Below are 18721 nucleotides of genomic sequence, written 5' to 3'. Positions count from 1 at the left end.
GTAAAGTCTCCATTCTCCTTCCGGATCTTTGTGATATGTTGTTTGGCTTTGGAACGCCTCAGCTGATTGGCTAGAAATTTACCAGATTTGTCACCATGAATATAAAAGCGACTCTTGCTTTCGAGAAGTTGGCGTTCGACAGGTTGAGTAGACAGAAGGTTAAATTTAGTTTGAAGTTCAACACGCTTCATGTATAGTTCAGGGTTCTTAGTTTGAGCATATAGCTGATCCAATTCTTTAATCTGATTGATGAGGTCTAATCGATCTGCACAGGACTTTCTATTAAGATTTTCTGTATAGGAGATTATTTGACCCCTCAAATATGCTTTCATGGCATCCCAGACAATCTGGGGTGACACTTCAGGTGATGTATTGGTGTTAAAATAAAAGGCTATCTGATCCTTAATAAATTTTAGAAAATCATCATCCGATAATAAAGTCGAGACAAAACGCCAGTGTTTATTCCTCTGAGGGAGACCAGGAAAATTTAAAGATAGAGTAATTGGGGCATGGTCAGAAATCAGTATACTCTGATAATCACAAGAATAGACAAATGGAATGAGTTGATTATCGAGTAAGAAGTAGTCAATTCTAGTAAAGGTATGGTGAACATGTGAAAAAAAAGAATAATCTCTTTCAGTAGGATGAAGGAAACACCATATATCAGAGATACCATAATTAGAGAGAAACGATTGAATAGCTAAGGCAGATTTAGTAGGTGGTCTAGTAACAGAAGACGATCGATCCAAGTTAGGATCTAACCAACAATTGAAATCACCACCCAGTATAAGGGAGTATGAGTTTAAGTCTGGTAGTGAGGAGAGAAAACGTTCAAAAAAATTAACATCATCAAAATTGGGGGCAATGAACGTCAATTTCTCAAACATCTGGTAATAACCCCCCAGCTCCACCCCCTCCTCCTCAATTTCCCATCCCCTTTTCCCCCCTCTCACCTCATCTCCATGCCCGCCCATCGCCTCCCTCTGGTGCTCCCTCCCCCTTTTTCTTTCTTCAATGGCCTTGTCTCTTTCACCAATCACCTTCCCAGCTCTTTACTTCATACCCCCTCCAGTTTCACATATCTCCTGGTGCGTCTCCCTCCCCTCCCACCACTTTTTAAACCTATTCCTCAGCATTTTTCCTCTCCAGTCCTGCCGAAGGGGTTCGGCCCGAAAGGTCGACTGTGCTTTTTTTCCCTCCCCCGCAGATGCTGCCTGGGCTGCTGAGTTCCTCCAGCATTTTGTGCGTGTTGCTCAGATTTTCAGCATCTGCAGATTGCCTCTTGTTTGTTTATCTTGTAGACCGAGGCTCCCCGGCTGCGAGGGATTTTGCACAGAATGGGCAGGCGGGAAGGCCAGTGTCTACAGGAGGGAAGTCGGCTAAAACTTGGACTCATACAACAGCCACTGTCCTCTCCACCCCTTGTCTCTGAATCGAGACTCGGCTTGGCTGCATTTGGCTTTTTCCTCGCAGCCTGTGTGGCGATCAGAGTGAATAATATCTCTGTTATTTAATTTTACTTCAGAGGGGTCGGCTGCTATATGACAAAATGAAATACCTCCGTGCAAGTCCTGAAGGAGCGATTGGGCAACACGAAGGCAGATTGCCTCAGGGTCTGAAGTGCAAACTGTAACCCTTCCCCTCCGAGGTTCCTGCTCATGTCTGCCTGATTCTGACCATTTCTGCATTGCAGTCTCAGCATCGGATAAAACAATGAGCAGCGTGTCAGGGTTCACATCCCTCTGCTCTGCATGTGTTCAACTCGAATCCAGAACAATTATCTTTAATGAGAGTCTCTGCTGACTGAATGAAATTTGCCCACACACTACACCTCCCCCAGCAATTAATAACGGGCTATTCATACACAATATTCCGACAGCACGGCCCTGCGTGGAGTGCTTGGGCTGTTGGAACGTGTCCCCTGAAGCATTTGCTGGAAAAATAAAGTGCTGCGGTACCAAAAAAACCAAGTGAAATACAGGTGAAGCAAAAAGCAGATGTGAATAATGTACGAGGGTGTGCTGCTTCTGCAGTGCTTACCCAGCTTCAGTTGTAAATCCATTTGCTGGATCTCCATCAAGATCGGACTCCTCAAACTGTCACCATGAACAAATTGCAATGCTTCCAGTGGGCACCGCTCTTTCTCAGCAACCCTTCCAGTGGGCACTGCTATTTTCCCACCAATACCTCCAGTAGACACTGGCCTCCCTTAGCAATATTCCAGTGGGCACTGGAGACACCACAGACTACAGATGCTGGAATCTGGAACCATCAGGCCAGAAGGTGATGCAGCAAAAGAAGCAGAACTTAACGCCCTGATGCCAGCCAGCACACTTGCACGTCCTATCTGAATGCCCTGCTGCTCCTCTTACCCCCCACAACCCCCACTCCCCATCTGACAAACACACTCTCATCCTGCACAGCCACTTCCCATCTGTTATAGCTGCTTTGTCACATACTTATACGACTGCTGGTTTCATTATAGTGCCAGTGACATTATGCTGTCTTACATAAATGTACCCTTCATACTTTATGTCAATCTGTCCATACCACTCAGGGCCTCGTGCTCATATGTTGTGACTGTATGTGCTGGACTTTCATTTAGCTGTACACATGCCTATGGTTGAATGACAATCAACTTGAATTTGAAAAGCAAACTGCTGGAGGAACTTTATGTGTTGAGCAGCATCTGTGGAGACCTTGCTCCACCACCAGTGTAGGGTCTGGAACTGAAATGTCGACAATTCTCTTTTCCCTACAGGTGATGCTTGACTCCCTGAGTTCTTCCGGCAGTTTGTTTTTTCCCCCCCTACGGGCACTGTCTTTTCTCACGGGGAATGTATTATAGCGTGACACAGATGGTAACGGACATTCCTTGAGAACACAGCTTTAAGACCATAAGATACAGGAGCAGAATTAGACTGTTTCTTGCTCTGAGTCTGCTCCACAATTTCATTATGGCTGACCCATTTTCCCTTTCAGTCCCAATTTCCTGCCTTCTCCCCATATCCCTTCATGCCCAAATTAATCAAGAAGCTATCAACCTCTGCCTTAAATATACCCAATGATTTGGCCTCTATGGCTGCCCGCGGCAGCGAATTGCATAGATTCACCACTCTCTGTCTAGAGAAATTCCTCCTCATCTCCGTTCCAAAAGGAAACCCCTCTCTTCTGAGGCTGTGTCCTCTGATCTTAGACTCTCCCACCAGAGGAAACACCCTCTCCACATCCACTCGATCAGGGCCTTTCCCCATTCGATGGGTTTCAATGAGGTTGCCCCTCATTATTTTGAATTCTAGTGAATACAGGCCCAGGGCCATCAAACAGTCTTCATACGACATGCCATTCAATCCTGGAATCACTTTGAACCCTCCCCAGTTTCAGCACATCCTTTCTTAGGCAAGGGGCACAAAGCTGTTCACAATACTCCAAGTGCGTTAGAAAGCCTAAACATTACATCCTTGCTTTTATATTCCAGTCCACTTGAAATCCCGCACAAGGACTCCCAAGTCCCTTTGCACTTCAGATTTTTGAATTTTCTCTCCAGTTAGAAAATGTCTATGATTTTATTTCTTCAACCAAAATGCATGACCATACACTTCCAGACACTGTATTCCATCTGCCACTTCTTTGCCCATTCTCCTAATTGGTCTGAGTCCTTCTGTAGCTTCTCTACTTCCTCAAAAGTACCTGCCCTTTTCTGCAAACATTGCCACAAAGCCATCAATTCCATCATCCAAATCATTGACATATTACGTTAAAAAAAGCGGTCCCAATACAGACCACTCACTAGTCACTGGCAGCCAACCAGAAAAGGCTCCCTTTATTCCCACTCTTTGCCTCCTGCCATGGTTCATCCATGCTAGTATCTTTTCCATAACACTATGCACTCTGAACTTCTTAAGCAGCCTTGTGTGTGGCACCTTGTCAAAGGCCTTCTGAAAATCCAAGTACACAACATCCACCAATTCGCCTTTGTCTATCCTGCTTGTTATTTCTTCAACAGATTTTTCAGGCAAGATTTTTCCTTGAGGAAACCATGCTGACTTCAAACTATTTTTATCATATGCCTCCATGTGCCCCAAGACCACATCCTTAACAAATGACTCCAAAATTTTCCCAACCACTGAGGTCAGATTAACTGGCCTGCAATTTCCTTTAACACACACAAAATGCTGGTAGAACACAGCAGGCCAGGCAGCATCTATAGGAAGAAGCAATGTCGATGTTTCGGGCTGAGACCTTCCATCAGGACTAACTGAAAGGTAAAATAGTAAGAGATTTGAAAGTAGGAGGGGGAGGGGAAAATGCAAAATGATAGGAGAAGACTGGAGGAGATGGGGCGAATCTGAGAGTCAGAAAGGTGATTGGCAAAAGGGATACAGAGCTAGAAATGGGAAAGGATCATGGGACAGGAGGCCTAGGGAGAAAGAAAGGGGGAGGGGAGCACCAGAGGGAGATGGAGAACAGGCAGAGAGAAAAAGAAAAAAAAGGAGGGGAAAAATACTAAATCTATCAGGGATGGGGTAAGAAGGGGAGGAGGGGCATTAACGGAAGTTAGAGAAGTCAATATTCATGCCATCAGGTTGGAGGCTACCCAGATGGTATATAAGGTGTTGTTCCTCCAACCTGAGTGTGGCTTCATCTTGACAGTAGAGGAGGCCATGGATAGACATATCAGAATGGGAATGGGACGTGGAATTAAAATGTGTGGCCACTGGGAGATCCTGCTTTCTCTGGTAGACAGAGTGTAGGTGTTCAGCGAAATGGTCTCCCAGTCTGCGTCGGGTCTCGCCAATATATAAAAGGCCATACCGGGAGCACCAGACCCAGTTTCAAATCCCTTTCTTCTGCTTCTCTCCCTTTTTAAAGTGTGGAGTGACATTTGCAATTTTCCATTCCTTTGGAATCTATTGATTCTTGAAAGATCATTACTAATGCCCCCACAATCTCTTTAGCCACCTCTTTCAGAACCCTGGGTTGTATACCATCTGGTCCATGTGACTTGTCTACCTTTAGACCTTTCAGTTTCCAAGAACCTTCTCCCCAGTAACGGCAACTTCACATACTTCTGCCCTCTGATGTTTTCAAGCTTCCAGCATACTGCTAGTGTCTTGCACAGTGAAGACTGATGCAAAATAGTTATTCAGTTCATCCGCCATTTCCTTGTTCCCCATTACTACCTGTCCAGCATCATCTTCCAGAGGTCCAATATCCATTATCACCTCTCTCTTACACTTAATGTATCTGAAGAAACTTTCGGTATTCTCTTTTATACTACTGGCTAGCTTACCTTTCAATTCCATTTTTTAAGTTGCCTTCTGTTGGTTTTTTAAAGTTTCCCAATTCCTCACTAATTTTTGCTCTACTATATACCCTTTCTTTGGCTTTTATGTTGGCTTTCACTTCCCTTCTTAGCGATGGCTAGGTCACCTTGCCTTTAGAATACTTCTTCATTGAGATGTGTATATCCTGTGCCTTCCCAATTGCTTTCGGAAAATTCAACCACTGCTGCTCTGCCATCATCCTTGTCACTGTTCTTTTCCGATCAGTTCTGGCTAGTTTCTTTCTTATGCCTCTGAGGAGGAGGAATTTCCTTAGTCAGAGGATGGTGAATCTGTGGAATTAATTGTCGCAGATGGCTGTGGAGGCCAAGTTATTGGGTGTATTCAAAGCAGAGGTTGATATGTTCTTGATTAGTAGGGGCGTCAGAGGTTATGTGGAGAGGGCAGGAGAATGGGGTTGAGAGGGAAAATGAATCAGTCATGATGGAATGGTAGCAAAGACTCGATGTGCTAAATGGCTTAATTCTACTCCCATGTACTGTATGTCTTACGGACTTCTGGTCTTGTGAAGGCAGGAGGAATTTTGATATAGCCTGCACTTTAATAGGTTTAATCAACATTTAAATAGGAAGCAATGTTAAAGGTTCATGCAGCAGCTAGAAAGATTCAGTTATTTTGTAAGCAATGGAGCACAACATTAATCTAATCCAGAATGATCATCTGTGTTCCAGAACCAGTGGATTTATCTCAGCATTTATCACTTGGTGCCTCTGATGTGAGCTTCCACAATATTAGCATGAACAGGAGGGTCTCATCCACACTTATGAAAGTTCTCTTTTGGGAGTTGTAAAGGGTAGTGGGCATCAAGAAGGAAAGGGTTAATGAACACAAGTCAGTATAGGAGTGAGAGGCATATCGGACCACCTGCGGTGAAAGGCCTTCCGATTTATTCAGGACGCAGAGACTATAATAGATTCACAGATACACATCTCCAGGGACAGCATATCTCTCATGGAGCAGTACAATACAGCGCTGGCCCTTTGGCCCATGATATTGTGCCAACCTTTTAACTCTCTTCAAGATGAATCTAACCCTTCCCTCCCACAAAACCCTCAGCATGAGTTTTTTCATCCATGTGCCTACCTAAGTGTCTCTGAAATCTCTTTAATGCATCTGCCTCCACCATCACCCCAGGCCAGGGTTTCGATGCATGGTCCACTCCATGTAAAAACCTACCTCTGACATCCCCTGAAACTGAGTTAGACTATCTGAGCCGTATGTGATAGAAGAGTCAAATTGGAGGCAGTAAAATCTTTCAAACTATCAATCACAGCAGCTATTACTGAGATCCAAAGTGGGAATCTACCTCTGACAACACCTGAAAGTTATGCCCCCTTGTATTAGCCAATCCTGCCCTTGGAAAATGTTTCTAGACATCCATTATATGAATGCTTCTTATTGTCTTATACATCACTATCAACTCACCTCTCATCCTCCTCCTTACCAATGACGTGGTGGATACCATTACCTAGACCTTCCCTACTTGTATGTATTCCTCTTAAATACTTAGGTTCATTTTCCCTTACCACATGTGATAATGAAGCCTCCTATTTGTGTTCCTTATGTAAAGAGTTCGGAAGAAGTCCAGCACACGTGAGACATTGGTATCCTAATTCTTGTTATCTCACTCTTCTGGTCAATTAATTCTGCGTTATTTAAAATCCTCTGTAAGTAGTGTTCTTTCTGCTCTACGCTCAGTAGCCACTTCATTAGGTACATCTGCACCTGCCCATTAATGCAAATATCTAATCAGCCAATCATGTGGCAGCAAGTCAAAACATAAAAGCATGCAGACATGGTCAAGAGATTCACATGTTGCTCAGACTAAACATCAGAATGGGGAAGACATGTGGTCCAAGTGACTTTGACCGTGGAATGATTGTTGGTGCCAGATGGGGTGGTTTGAGTATCTCAGAAACTGCTGATTTCCTGGGATTTTCACACTCAACAGTCTCTACAGAGAATGGTGCAAAAACAAAAAAAAAGACATCCAGTGAGTGGCAGTTCTGTGGGCAAAAACTCTTTGTTATTGAGAGAGGTCAGAAGAGAATGGCCAGACTGGTTCAAGTTGACGGCAAGTGTCAGTAACACCATGTTAAAACAGTGGTGTGCAGAAGAGCATCTCTGAAAGCACAGGATGTGGAATGTTGAAGTGGATGGGCTACAGCAGGAGAAGAGCATGAACATGCAGTCAGTGTCACTTTACCAGGGATAGGAGTGCACATTTCACTGTCTCATTTGCAAATTTCTTCCTTCAGCTCCTTTCTAACTTGTGGATCATCATTCTTATTACTACTACTTCTTCAATGTCTATACTCTCTTCATCTCATTTAGGTTACCCCACACTATCCGAGTGTTTCTTTGTCTCATTACCTTCCTTTGTACAGACTGTCCACCTGTGCTTTTCTCCATCTTGCTGCAATAGCTTGCATTCTTCCGTGTTTATTCCCACTTTGGATCTCAGTAATTGCTGCTGTCATTGGTAGGTTGCAAGATTTTACTGCCTTCAGTTTGACTCTTCTGTTACACAAGGCACAGATAGTCTAACTCAGTTCCCCTTTGTGTTCATTTTTAATTCTCTTTTTATCACCCCCATGCTGGAGCCTGTATTGTCCATAAGGTCGTAAGAACATGAGGAATAGGAACAGGAGTGGCCATCTGCCCCTTCGAGTCTGCTCCACCATTCAAAAGGATCATGATCTGGCCACGGACTCATCTCCACCTACCTGCCTTTTCTCCATAACTCTTAATTCCTCTATTACGAAAAAATCTATACAACCTTGTCTTAAATACATTTACTGAGGTAGCCTCCTGCTTCATTGGGCAGAGAATTCCACAGATTCACCAGTTCAATTGTGTGACTCTTTTTTTGTTAGTGTCATTTAGGAGAACAGGTATTGCACTAAAACTTTCATTCCTTCTGCCGTACTGGCTTGACCATTTGGTGTGATTTCTGGGTCAGGTCGGTTGTTTCCCTCCTGAGCCACGCTATGGGGAGCTGGGTTGGGCATCTGCAATTTGGTGCTCCATGTGATATTCTCAGCATTGAACTGCCTGAGCCAACGAGGCTGTGCTCTTCCCCACCCCCTCAATGTGAATTGCTGCTCATCACCCCACCCCTCTCGTGGAGTCAGTGAAACAACACAGAAACAGGCCTTTCTGCCTATCTCACCAATGCCAAAAGGTGTCTGCCTCAGCTAGTCTCAGTCACCCGAGTTTGGCTCACATCCCTCTAAACCAGGGCTTCCCAACCTGGGATCCATGTATGCCTTGCTTAATGGCATAAAAAAAGTTGGGAACTGCTGCTTTAAACTTTTCCTTTTCCATGTATCTATCCAAATGTCCTTTAAATGTTGTTGGTGTACATGCCTCAACCACTTCCTCTATATAGCTACCACCCTCTCTATGAAGAAGTGGCCGCTCACGTCCTTTTTAAATCTTTCTCCCCTCATCTTAAAACGATGCCCTCTAGGGATAGCCTCACCAAACCTGGGACCTTCACCTTGTGGATATCCTTCATGATTTTATATACCTCTATAAGGCCAGCCATTAGCCGTTCACACTCCAAGGAGATTAGTCCTGATCCAATCTGCCCTTGTACATCAAGCCCTCTCATCCTGATTATATCCTTAGCAATCTTTTCTGCACCTTCTCCACCTTTACGACAATCCTCCTTACCGCCGGGCGACCAGATCTGCACACGATAGTCAAGTGCAGGAGTCCAAAAGCAGAATGGTTTGATCTCCCCCAAAGAGCACGACAAGATGCGTAGACGTCCTAGTCATGCACTGCAAGAGGTGGTGATCTCTTTGAACTCACCTGGCAGAAGGCAAAGGCAAACCATTGCTGTTACCTGCTGAGTTCATGATTTCCCAATACGTCAGAAATCGTCCGCCAATTGGAAATTCCAGATGTGACCTACGACGACGACATAGTGCTGTCTGGATTAGAAAGCTTGGGCTTTTGAGTGAAGGAGGATGAGAGGTGACATGATTGAAGCATAAATCAAGTGGACAGCCTGTGCCTTTTTTCCCAGGTTGGAAATGGCTAATAAATGAGGGCATAGCTTGAAGATGATTGTAGAAAAGCATAGGGGAGATGTCAGAGGTAAGTTTTTTACAAAGGGAGGTGCGTGGAATGCGCTGGCAGGGGTGGTAGTAAAGACAGATACATTAGGGACATCGAAGAGACTCTAGATGGGCACATAGCTGATAGAAAAATGGAGGGCTGTGTTGGAGGGGTTGACCTTGGATACATTAAAAGGTCGGCACAACACCATGGCCCAAAATTGTAATATTAAACGTTCTATGTAATCTGAATTTGGTTATGCTCTCTGATTTTTCTATATAAAAACACAGCAGCTGGTATACAGGAATATATAAAATAGAAGCAGGAATGGGCATTCAGCCTATCATGCTTGTTCAATAAGACTTTGGCTGCTCTTTTACCTCAGCACTATTTTAACTCCATATCAATCAGTTCCCCAAATATCCAAAGATCTATCTACCCGTGTATCGACTATATTCAGCGACTGAGCCTCTCAGGGAAGCCCCTGGGTGAACTGCACCAGTCTGGATTTGTTTCATGAGAACAGGCCCTCCAGCACACAATGTGCTGTCAACCCTTTAACCTACATTATCAATCTAACCCTTCCCTCCCACATCGACACCCATTTTTCTTTCTTCCACATGCCTAACTAGGAGTTTCTTAAATACCTGCCTCTATCACCCTTGGCAGTGTGTATCACTGACCTACCACACAATGTGTAAAAAAAAAATTATTTCTGACATCCACCCCCCCCCGCCCTATAGTTTACTCCAATCTCCTTAAAGTTATGATTCCACGTAATAGCTATTTCCACTCTGGGGGAGAAAGGTCTCTGGCTGACTATATATGCCACTTATCATCTTGTACATCTCTATCAAGTTACCCTCGCTCCAACGAGTAAAGCCTCAGCTTGCTAACCTACCCTCATAAGACATGCTCTCTGATCCAGGCAGCATCCCGTTAAATTTCTTCTGTACCATCTCTACAGCATCCACAACCTTTCTGTACTGTCCCACATCTTGCTCTAGGGACACACCACTGACCTGGGATCCATTCTCACTACTCTAGCTAGGCACTAATAGACAAGAGAGAAACCTGACAGAAATATCAACCTATCTTCAGCCTCTCCTTGCCTAAACCTCTTGAACCAATTCTTCAAACCTCCCCACTCCAACCCTGTCACCGCTTAAACCTGACATTTTTTCTATCAGCCCTTTTCAAAGGGCCTGTTAACCCAAATGATCTCAATCTCTACAGAAAGTCCCGACAGGCCCAGCTCACTTTCTAAATCTGGCACTCAAAAACTGCACAAGCCTCTGCCTCCGCGAGCCATCTCATCCTTCTCAGAAAGTGGTCCGGCTAAGTAAATGAGGAAAGCCACACTACGCTCCCACACCAGCTGATACTTGACAGCCCAAACCTACCTCGTGTGAAAGGTAGAAGGCGGCAATTCCCAAAGGCCAGAAGCAGCACAGCATGGAGAAGACACTGAGGCCCAAATGGTCCTTGGGTGGGAGCAGGAGAAAGTTGTCTTCACTCTCTGTGTCACTCGAATAATCACTCTGCACAAGATGATAGGGAAAGGCAGGTTACATATGCACTGCTTGGTATGAATGCCTCATTGTTTTATTGCAGCAACACAGCAGGACCCTGCTAAGCATTTAATGAACTCGGATCAAACTGTGTCCTGCATCACAGATGCTTAACTTCTGGTTGGGTTGAGTTGTCCTCCAATCGTTTGCAAGTAAACTGTCAAGATAGGATGACCACCCAAGCTACACATTTTCTGAATTATTTCCAGCTTAGCTTCTGCTGTACCAAGTCAGTGGGTTCCATATGAGTCACTCACTTCCCACCAATATCATGAACCATTGCTGAAGTCAAATAGAATGGAACCTTTAAAAAAAAAACAACTTATTAACTCCAAGCAACAAACAAACTTCTGGAGGAACTCAGTGAGTCAGAGAATGGACAGTTGATGTTTTGGGTCAAGACCATAAGACAAAGGAGTAGAATTAGGCCATTTAGCCCATCAAGTCTGCTCCACCATTCCATCATGGCTGATTTATTAACCCTCTCAGCTCCATTCTCCTACCTTCTCTCCATAACATTTGATACCATTACTAATCAAGAACCTATTAACCTCCACTTAATATACCCACTGACTTTGCCGTCACAGCTGTCCATGGCAATGGATTCCATAGGTTCACCAAAAGAAATACTCCTCTTCTCTCCTCTAAAGGGACATCATTGTATTCTGAGGCTGCGCTCTCTGGTCCTGGACTTGCCCAATATAGGAAACATTCTCTCCATGCCCATTCTGTCTAAGGCTTCTAATATTCAATAGGTTTAATGAGACTTCCCCCCCCCCCCCATTTAAACTTCAATGAATACATGCCCAGAGCCATCATATGCTCCTGGTATGTTACCCCTTTCATTCCCAGGATCACTCTTGTAAGCCTTCTCTAGACCCTCTCCAATATCAGCAGATCATTTCTTAGATAAGTGTTCCAAAAATGCTCACCACTGTCTTTTGTCTGGATTGAAAGACAAGGGGTAGATAGCCACCATAAAGAGGCGAGGGGAAGGGGTGGGGTGAGAGCTGGTAAGCGACTGATGGATTTAGGAGAGGAAGGAGGGGAAGTGGAAATGGTGGCTGAGACTGGAGGGTGATGGGTGGAGCCAACAAAGGGCTGCAGATGATGGAAACAGCGAGGAGAACAAGGCGGAACGTGGAATCAAATAATGGAGGCAAGGTGGGCAGGTCTGAACAGTGGGAGGGGTGGAGTGTGTGTGTGTGATAGGCAGATGGAGCAAGCAGAGGAGGGGAAAGAGACAGGATGATGGGGGCTGGTGTGGGAGCGGGAGGAACTGAATGGAGTAGGAGGAGAGAGGAAAGAGACAGAGGGGGAATCATTCATCCACATTTGGAGAATTTAGTGCTTATGCCATCAGGTTGTAGACTGTCCAGGTGAAGTATGAGGTGCAGTTCCTCAGCCTGATCTACCCAGCAATATTGACATTGTGGAAGGGGAAAGGGAGCCACTGATGAAGGGTTTTTGTCCAGAAACACTGGCAATTTTTCCCTCTCCACAGAGGCTGCTTGACCTGTTGAGTGTCTCCAGTGTTTCAGATTACTAACAATGACAATCGCTTTTATATTTCAACATTGACCATGAGTCTGAAGACGTTCATACTACAAGCAGTCTGTTCACTAGCAAAATGAACGAGTTTGCAACCGAGTCGGTTCTCATTAGTGGAGATTGCCAGAAACTGTTGGTGATTTTTTAAAATCTTTGCCTCCTACGCTTTCAGTAGAACTGAGCAGTACCAGTGATGATAAACCAATTTGCAATTTTATTTGTTATTTTCCCCGAGCTTGCTGGCTTTGCTCCGCTTGTGAAAACTGAAGACAGGAACCTGGATGAGTTCCGCTTGGAGAGGTGAGCTTCTACAGGTGAAGGAACAGAGCTGGCACATTTGGAAACCTCAAACCTCAAGAGGTAAATAGGGAAAAGAAAGGTGAAATGCTGCAGTCACCAGTAATGGAACTGACTCTGTAATTACCTGTAATATTAAGAAACTATTTCAAACCTTTCGCAAACCTAAAGCAACTTCACAGTTCTTTCCTACTATGAACACTTGTTGGAAACATGGTAATTCCATTAGTCGAGTACAGGAAGATCCTATGGTGACAAAAAGAAAAATAATTTCAATAACACTGAGGCCTGGAGAACAACTCCCCTGAGTATTTTCTCACAGGCATGACACTGCTTACTTCCACCTGAGAGTATCGGTTAAACTGCACCCAGATTTTAACAGTCACAAAATCATACAGAATGACAGCAGGCGCTTTCTTCCCATCTTGTCCATGCTGAGCAAGATGACTATCACAGCAATTCTCATTTGCCTGTTTTTGACCCATATCCCTTTTGGTCTTTTTTATCCATGTACCTGTTTAAATATCTTTTAAACAGAGTGGATGGTATAGATCAGACAGACTCCCTAAAGGATGTTGAATAAACTTTAATCTGTGTTGTTGAGGAAGGACTTTGCCCACTAGCCACAAAAACACCACAACTTGTGTGTGGAGCTCTGCCCGTGCTGTGAGATGACCTGGGTGCAAAAGGTAGTGCAAAAATAGTGAGGTAGTGTTCAGGGTCCATTCAAAAATCTGTTAGTGGAGAATCGATAGAGAGAGAAAGGGGGGGAAGGGGGAGGGAGAAAGGGAAAAGGAGAGGAAGAGAGAATGAGGGAGGGGAAAGGAGAGGAGAGAGGGACGAAGGCAGAGGGAGAGTGAAAGGGATAGGTGAAGAGGTGAGGAGAGGTGGAGATAGTGGGAGAATGAGAAAGAGTGGGAAAAGTGGATCAGTAATGAGAGAGGCAGAAGGAAAGGAATCAGATAAAGGGAGTTAGAGGTGATGCTTTCTCAAGAGGACCAGGGCCTTGACAGCTGACACTTCTGCCTCTCGTGTGTGGGGATTAAAGTTGGGAAGGAATGTGAGACTAGGAAGAGTGAGGCTATTTATCGATTTTATGGGCCTGGAGATCATATAGCCAAGGAGAGATAAGACCTTCAGAGCATCTGTATACTAGGACAAGACTGTCACAATCACACCATTAGAAGCCAGTGTAGGTCAGGAAGTACCAGAGATCTTGGAGATGACTTTTTCTTGGATTTGCCCAGGACTTCCTGACCCTGGTGAGGAACCAACAGGCTGCTTCCTCTCGGTGGAATTCAAAGCCATGGATGGCTTGTCCAGCAAGCCTGGCGTGCAACAAATGACCTGTCACATTGCCAGCCCTTACTCGAACGAACCCAAGCTTGAATAACTTCACATCTCACACCATGGCACAGTAGCGTATCTGCTAGTACAACACTATTAAAGTGCCAGAGTGACCTGGGTTCAATCCGCCGCTGTCTATACGCTCTTCCTGTGCACCCCTGGCTCCGGTTTCCTCCCACATCCCAAAGATGTCCAGGTTAGTAGGTTAGTTGGATATAAGGGTGCAGTTGGGTGGTGGGGGCCTGCTGCATCAGAAGGGCCTGGTACAGTGCTGTATCTCTAAATAAAATTAAATTAAAAATCAATTTCCAAGTGTGGTGTTGAGGGAGGAGGTGGGGGATAAGCCTTTTGAGAACATGATTTATATTGATCCTTCCTACTTTACCATTTAGTGTTTATCAGAAATAAAAAAAGAAACAGTTGATATTATTACTCAGAGCAGAAAGCACTCCATCTGCAGGCTGCTTAAGAACTTCCCACGCAATTCACTAAGTTACAAAACAGAAAGGTGCAGATTTGACCAAATTAAATAGAGTACATTCTGACAGAAATATGTTTAAACTGTAAATGGTGGCACGATCTTGGGAGTGTATTGATGAAGTGTCACAGAGAGATGCAAGCCATTCAGCTCACTGAGCCTGTGCCAGACATACACTAATCCTCCTGTGTGCTCCCATTCTATTCTCCTCACACCCCCATCACTAGCATTTTGGAATCAATTTTGATATGTAATGATAAGGCTTTATCAAGCGTTGGTCAGTCAGCTGTTGGAGAATTCTGAGCCGATCTGATGGGCCAAACAGCCTCACTTTGCTCCTATGTTTTATTGTCTTATAGTCTAACTCCAGCCAGAGTTTACCACTTACCAACACACCAGGCGTCATTTACAACTTATCAATCAATCTACATGGCTTTGGGATGTGGGGTGTAACAGGAGCGTGTGAAGGAAACCCACGTGGTCATAGGGAGAGTGTGTATGCTCCGCTCTGACAGCACCAGGGTCAGGATTGAACCTGTGTTACTGGACTTGTGAGGCAGCAACTGCAGCTTTGTGCCATCCCTGATGTAACTTATTATTTATTTCGATATACAACAGGTAACAGACCCTTCCGGCCCAATGTGTCACACCATGCAGCAACCCCTGACTTAACACTAACCTAATCACAAGACAATTTGCAATGCCCAATTATCTGCTAGCCAGTACGCCTTTGGACTTGTAAGAGCCAACTGGAGCGCCCCAGAGGTAACCACGCAGCTCACAAGGAGAACGTACAAATTCCTTACAGACAGCTCTGGAACTGAACACCGAACTCCAGAGTGCCTTAATCCGGAATAACATTGTGCTAACCACTACGCTACACAACGTCTGTTCAACAGGACTCTAAAGGGTGTGACGAAGGATCTAGACCTGAAATATTGACCTTTTATTCCTTCCCGTAGTTGCTGCCTGACCTGCTGAGTTCCTCCAGCATTTTGTGTGACTTGCACAAGAGCGAGGGCTGTCAGCTTCTTCCCACAAGCTGTGGGACTTCTGAACACACTGCTACCACCCAGTACACATTACTTATGATAGTGCCAGTAGCATTATACGATTGTATGTTTAACTATATGTAATATATGTTGACTTGGACATCTACAAAATATTTTTATTATTATCTGTTAATAATATTATGTGCTGAATGTGATATATGTACTGTATTTTTCATCTTGGTCCCTGAGGAATGATGTTTCATTTAGCTGTAGACAGGTGCAGATTGGAATGACAATAAACTTGAACTTGACCTTGAAAACAATTAACATTCCAGGTTGGTGTCTCTGCAGATGCTGCCTGACCCGCTGAGCGTTTCCCGGCTTTTCTGATTTCACTGCAGACCTCCAGCATTCAAACGGGATAATGATGAGAGCAATTTATTTGTTTTGTTATGGTCTGATTAGGGATAGTCAGCGTGGCTTTGTGAGGGGCAGCTCAAGCCTCACGGGCCTGACTGAATTGTCTGAGGACGTCACAATGCACATTGACGGAGATACAGCAGTGTGTGTGGTGTACGTGGGTTTTAGTAAGGCTTTTGACAAGGTTCTCCACAGTAGGCTCATTCAGAACATCAGGAAGTGTGGGATCCAGGGAAACTTGGCTGGATTCAGAAATGGCTTGCTCAGAGAAGGTAGAGGGTGGTTGTACATGGAGGGTATCTTTAAGAAACAATTAGACAACCACATGGACGAATGAGAAATGAAGGGCTATGTAGGAAGGAAGGGTTAGATTGATCTAAGGGTAGGATAAAGGAGCCAAGGGGCCTGTGCTATGCTGTAGTGTTCTATGTTCAAATTGGTGTCTCTGCAGACCTGCCAAGTGTGGATTTTCAGCTCAAACAGGGACAAACTGGAGCAAGTGGCTTGGGGGAAGATGTTCTGTCAATACCGTGGTAGATAATAAGCAGAACAGCATGAAAGCAAAAAGCTGATGGTGCAGGTTAAGTACATGCAGCAGAAACCTACAGGCTGGGACCAGTGGATAGACAAATTAATCAGAACAGAGGAGACAACTACCCCTTAGTAAACACAAAGTACACTGCAGATGCTGGGGTCAAAGTAATACGCACAACACACTGGAGGAACTCAGCAGGTCGGGCAGCATCTGTGGAGACGAGCAGTCAATGTTTCGGGCCGAGGACTGAAGAGGGAGGGGGCAGGAAACATTGATGGGTGACAAAATGGAGTCCAGGTAGACAGAAACTGTGGATCTACTGGGACAATCAGGCTTGTGGATCTTGGGGAGGAGATAAAACGAAGCAGTGTGGGGTGTGGGAATTATGAGCTTTTTGGCTGAGGATGGAAGGTCTCCAGAGTTGATAAGGGCAGTGATGGTATGGGAGACAATGGTTTGATGTTCCCTGCCCCCTCCCTCTTCAGTCCTGATGAAGGGTCTCAGCCTGAAACGTTGGCTGCTTGTTTCCATAGATGCTGCCTGACCTGCTGAGTTCCTCCAGCATTTTGTACGTACCCCTTAGTAAGACTTGTGGAAGGATGCAGGAAAGATGGACTAGCAGTGAGAGTCTAGGACAATAACAGCGTAATACATAGGAGTAGAATTAGACCATTCAGCCCATCGAGCCTGCTCTGCCATTTCCTCATGGCTGACTTATTATACTTCTAGACCCCATTCTCCTGCCTTCTCGCTGTATTCTTTGACATCCTTACTAATCAAGAACCTATCGACCTCCGCTTTAAAATAGCCAATGACTTGGCCTTCACAGATGCCTGTGACAATGAATTCCACAGGTTAGTCACCCTCTGGCTAAGGAAATTCCTCCCCATCTCTGTTCTAAAGGGCCGAACTTGAATTCTGATGCTGTGCCCTCTGGTCTTAGACTCCCCACTACAGGAAACATCCTCTCCATGTCCACTCTATCTAGGCCTTTAAATCTTCGATAGGTTTCAATGAGATCCCCCCCCCACCCCCCCACTCCCATTCCCTCCTTCTTCGAAACTCCAGTGAGTACTGGTGCAGAGTCATCAAATACTCCTGGAACGTTAACCCTTCCTTCCATAGGATCATTCTTGTGAACCTCTTCTGGACCCTCTCCAGAGAAGATTGACTCAACGTGGCAAACTTTATCAAGGGATCAACTTTATTCCCCATATGTAGAGAGATACTACGGTGCTACGGAGTGGCTTCATTGAGCTCATCTGCAGAAACAGCTTAATTTCTACCCTTAACGTCTTCTTTCCTTGTCAAGGTAGATGGGGTTATGTCATAGTCCCGGATTTACAGCTGCACTCAAACTTCAGTTCTTTACGGCGATAGTACCCAGGCCTGGGGCTCACCAACTGGCTGTTTTTTGATATCCCAAGAACACCGCCTAGAAGACGAGTTTGCCCTGGGAGTGCTGAGGCTCTGCTGCCCAGGGGATGAGCCAATCCTACGCCAGTGTCACCCACTGCAGCGTTGCAGGAGGAAAGGAATATAGTGAACAGCGGACCAGCTGTCGGAGGGTTCTGTACTCAGTGAATCGCTCTCTCCCCCTCTCTTTCTCTTGTTGGTGGGGAGAGAGTTCGTTGCTGATCCTGGAGCCGGAGAACTTGGGGTAAAAAAAAGTGACATGGCAGACTTTAACATCGTATATCTGCAAGTGTTTTTTTTGTCTTGTTAGCCTCCCCTCTCACCGTGTGATACCTCTCTGCCCCTTTATTAGGGGGAGAGAGAGCCTGTGACATGTCGAATTGTCGGGTGAACGATTAGTTTTTGTCGTGGTCTTTCTTGGGGCCTTTGCTCTGTGGGTGGAGGGTGCTGATGCTTTTTGCTGAAGTGGGGGTGAGTGGGGGGGTCGATGCTTTGCTGCTGCTTGGAGCTTGTGCGTGGGGGTGGGGGCAGGGGGTAGAGGAGGCTTCGGGGTTCTAACTGTCACATTCTTAGAGATACCCTGTTTTCATGGATGTCTGTGAAAAACAAGGAAGTCATCAGGTTGTATATTGTATATATTCTCTGATATTAAATGGAACTATTGAACTATATGAATTTACATGATTTAGGAATTTGCTGTG

General features: G+C 45.0%; 1 protein-coding gene across 4 annotated transcripts in view; it reads right to left on the bottom strand.

Moving 5' to 3' along the window:
- LOC132403095 (synapse differentiation-inducing gene protein 1-like) overlaps positions 1-18721 on the bottom strand; it is a 137445-nt gene that overhangs the window by 93220 nt on the left and 25504 nt on the right. For all 4 annotated transcript variants that reach the window (XM_059986377.1, XM_059986379.1, XM_059986376.1 and 1 more), the window contains exon 3: positions 10817-10954. In XM_059986377.1, the coding sequence (XP_059842360.1) occupies positions 10817-10954 (138 nt within the window). The remainder of the gene's footprint in view (positions 1-10816; positions 10955-18721) is intronic.

Source organism: Hypanus sabinus, chromosome 12 (genome assembly GCF_030144855.1).
Source record: "Hypanus sabinus isolate sHypSab1 chromosome 12, sHypSab1.hap1, whole genome shotgun sequence".
Lineage (NCBI taxonomy): Eukaryota > Metazoa > Chordata > Chondrichthyes > Myliobatiformes > Dasyatidae > Hypanus > Hypanus sabinus.
This window is presented reverse-complemented; position numbering and strand designations above follow the sequence as displayed.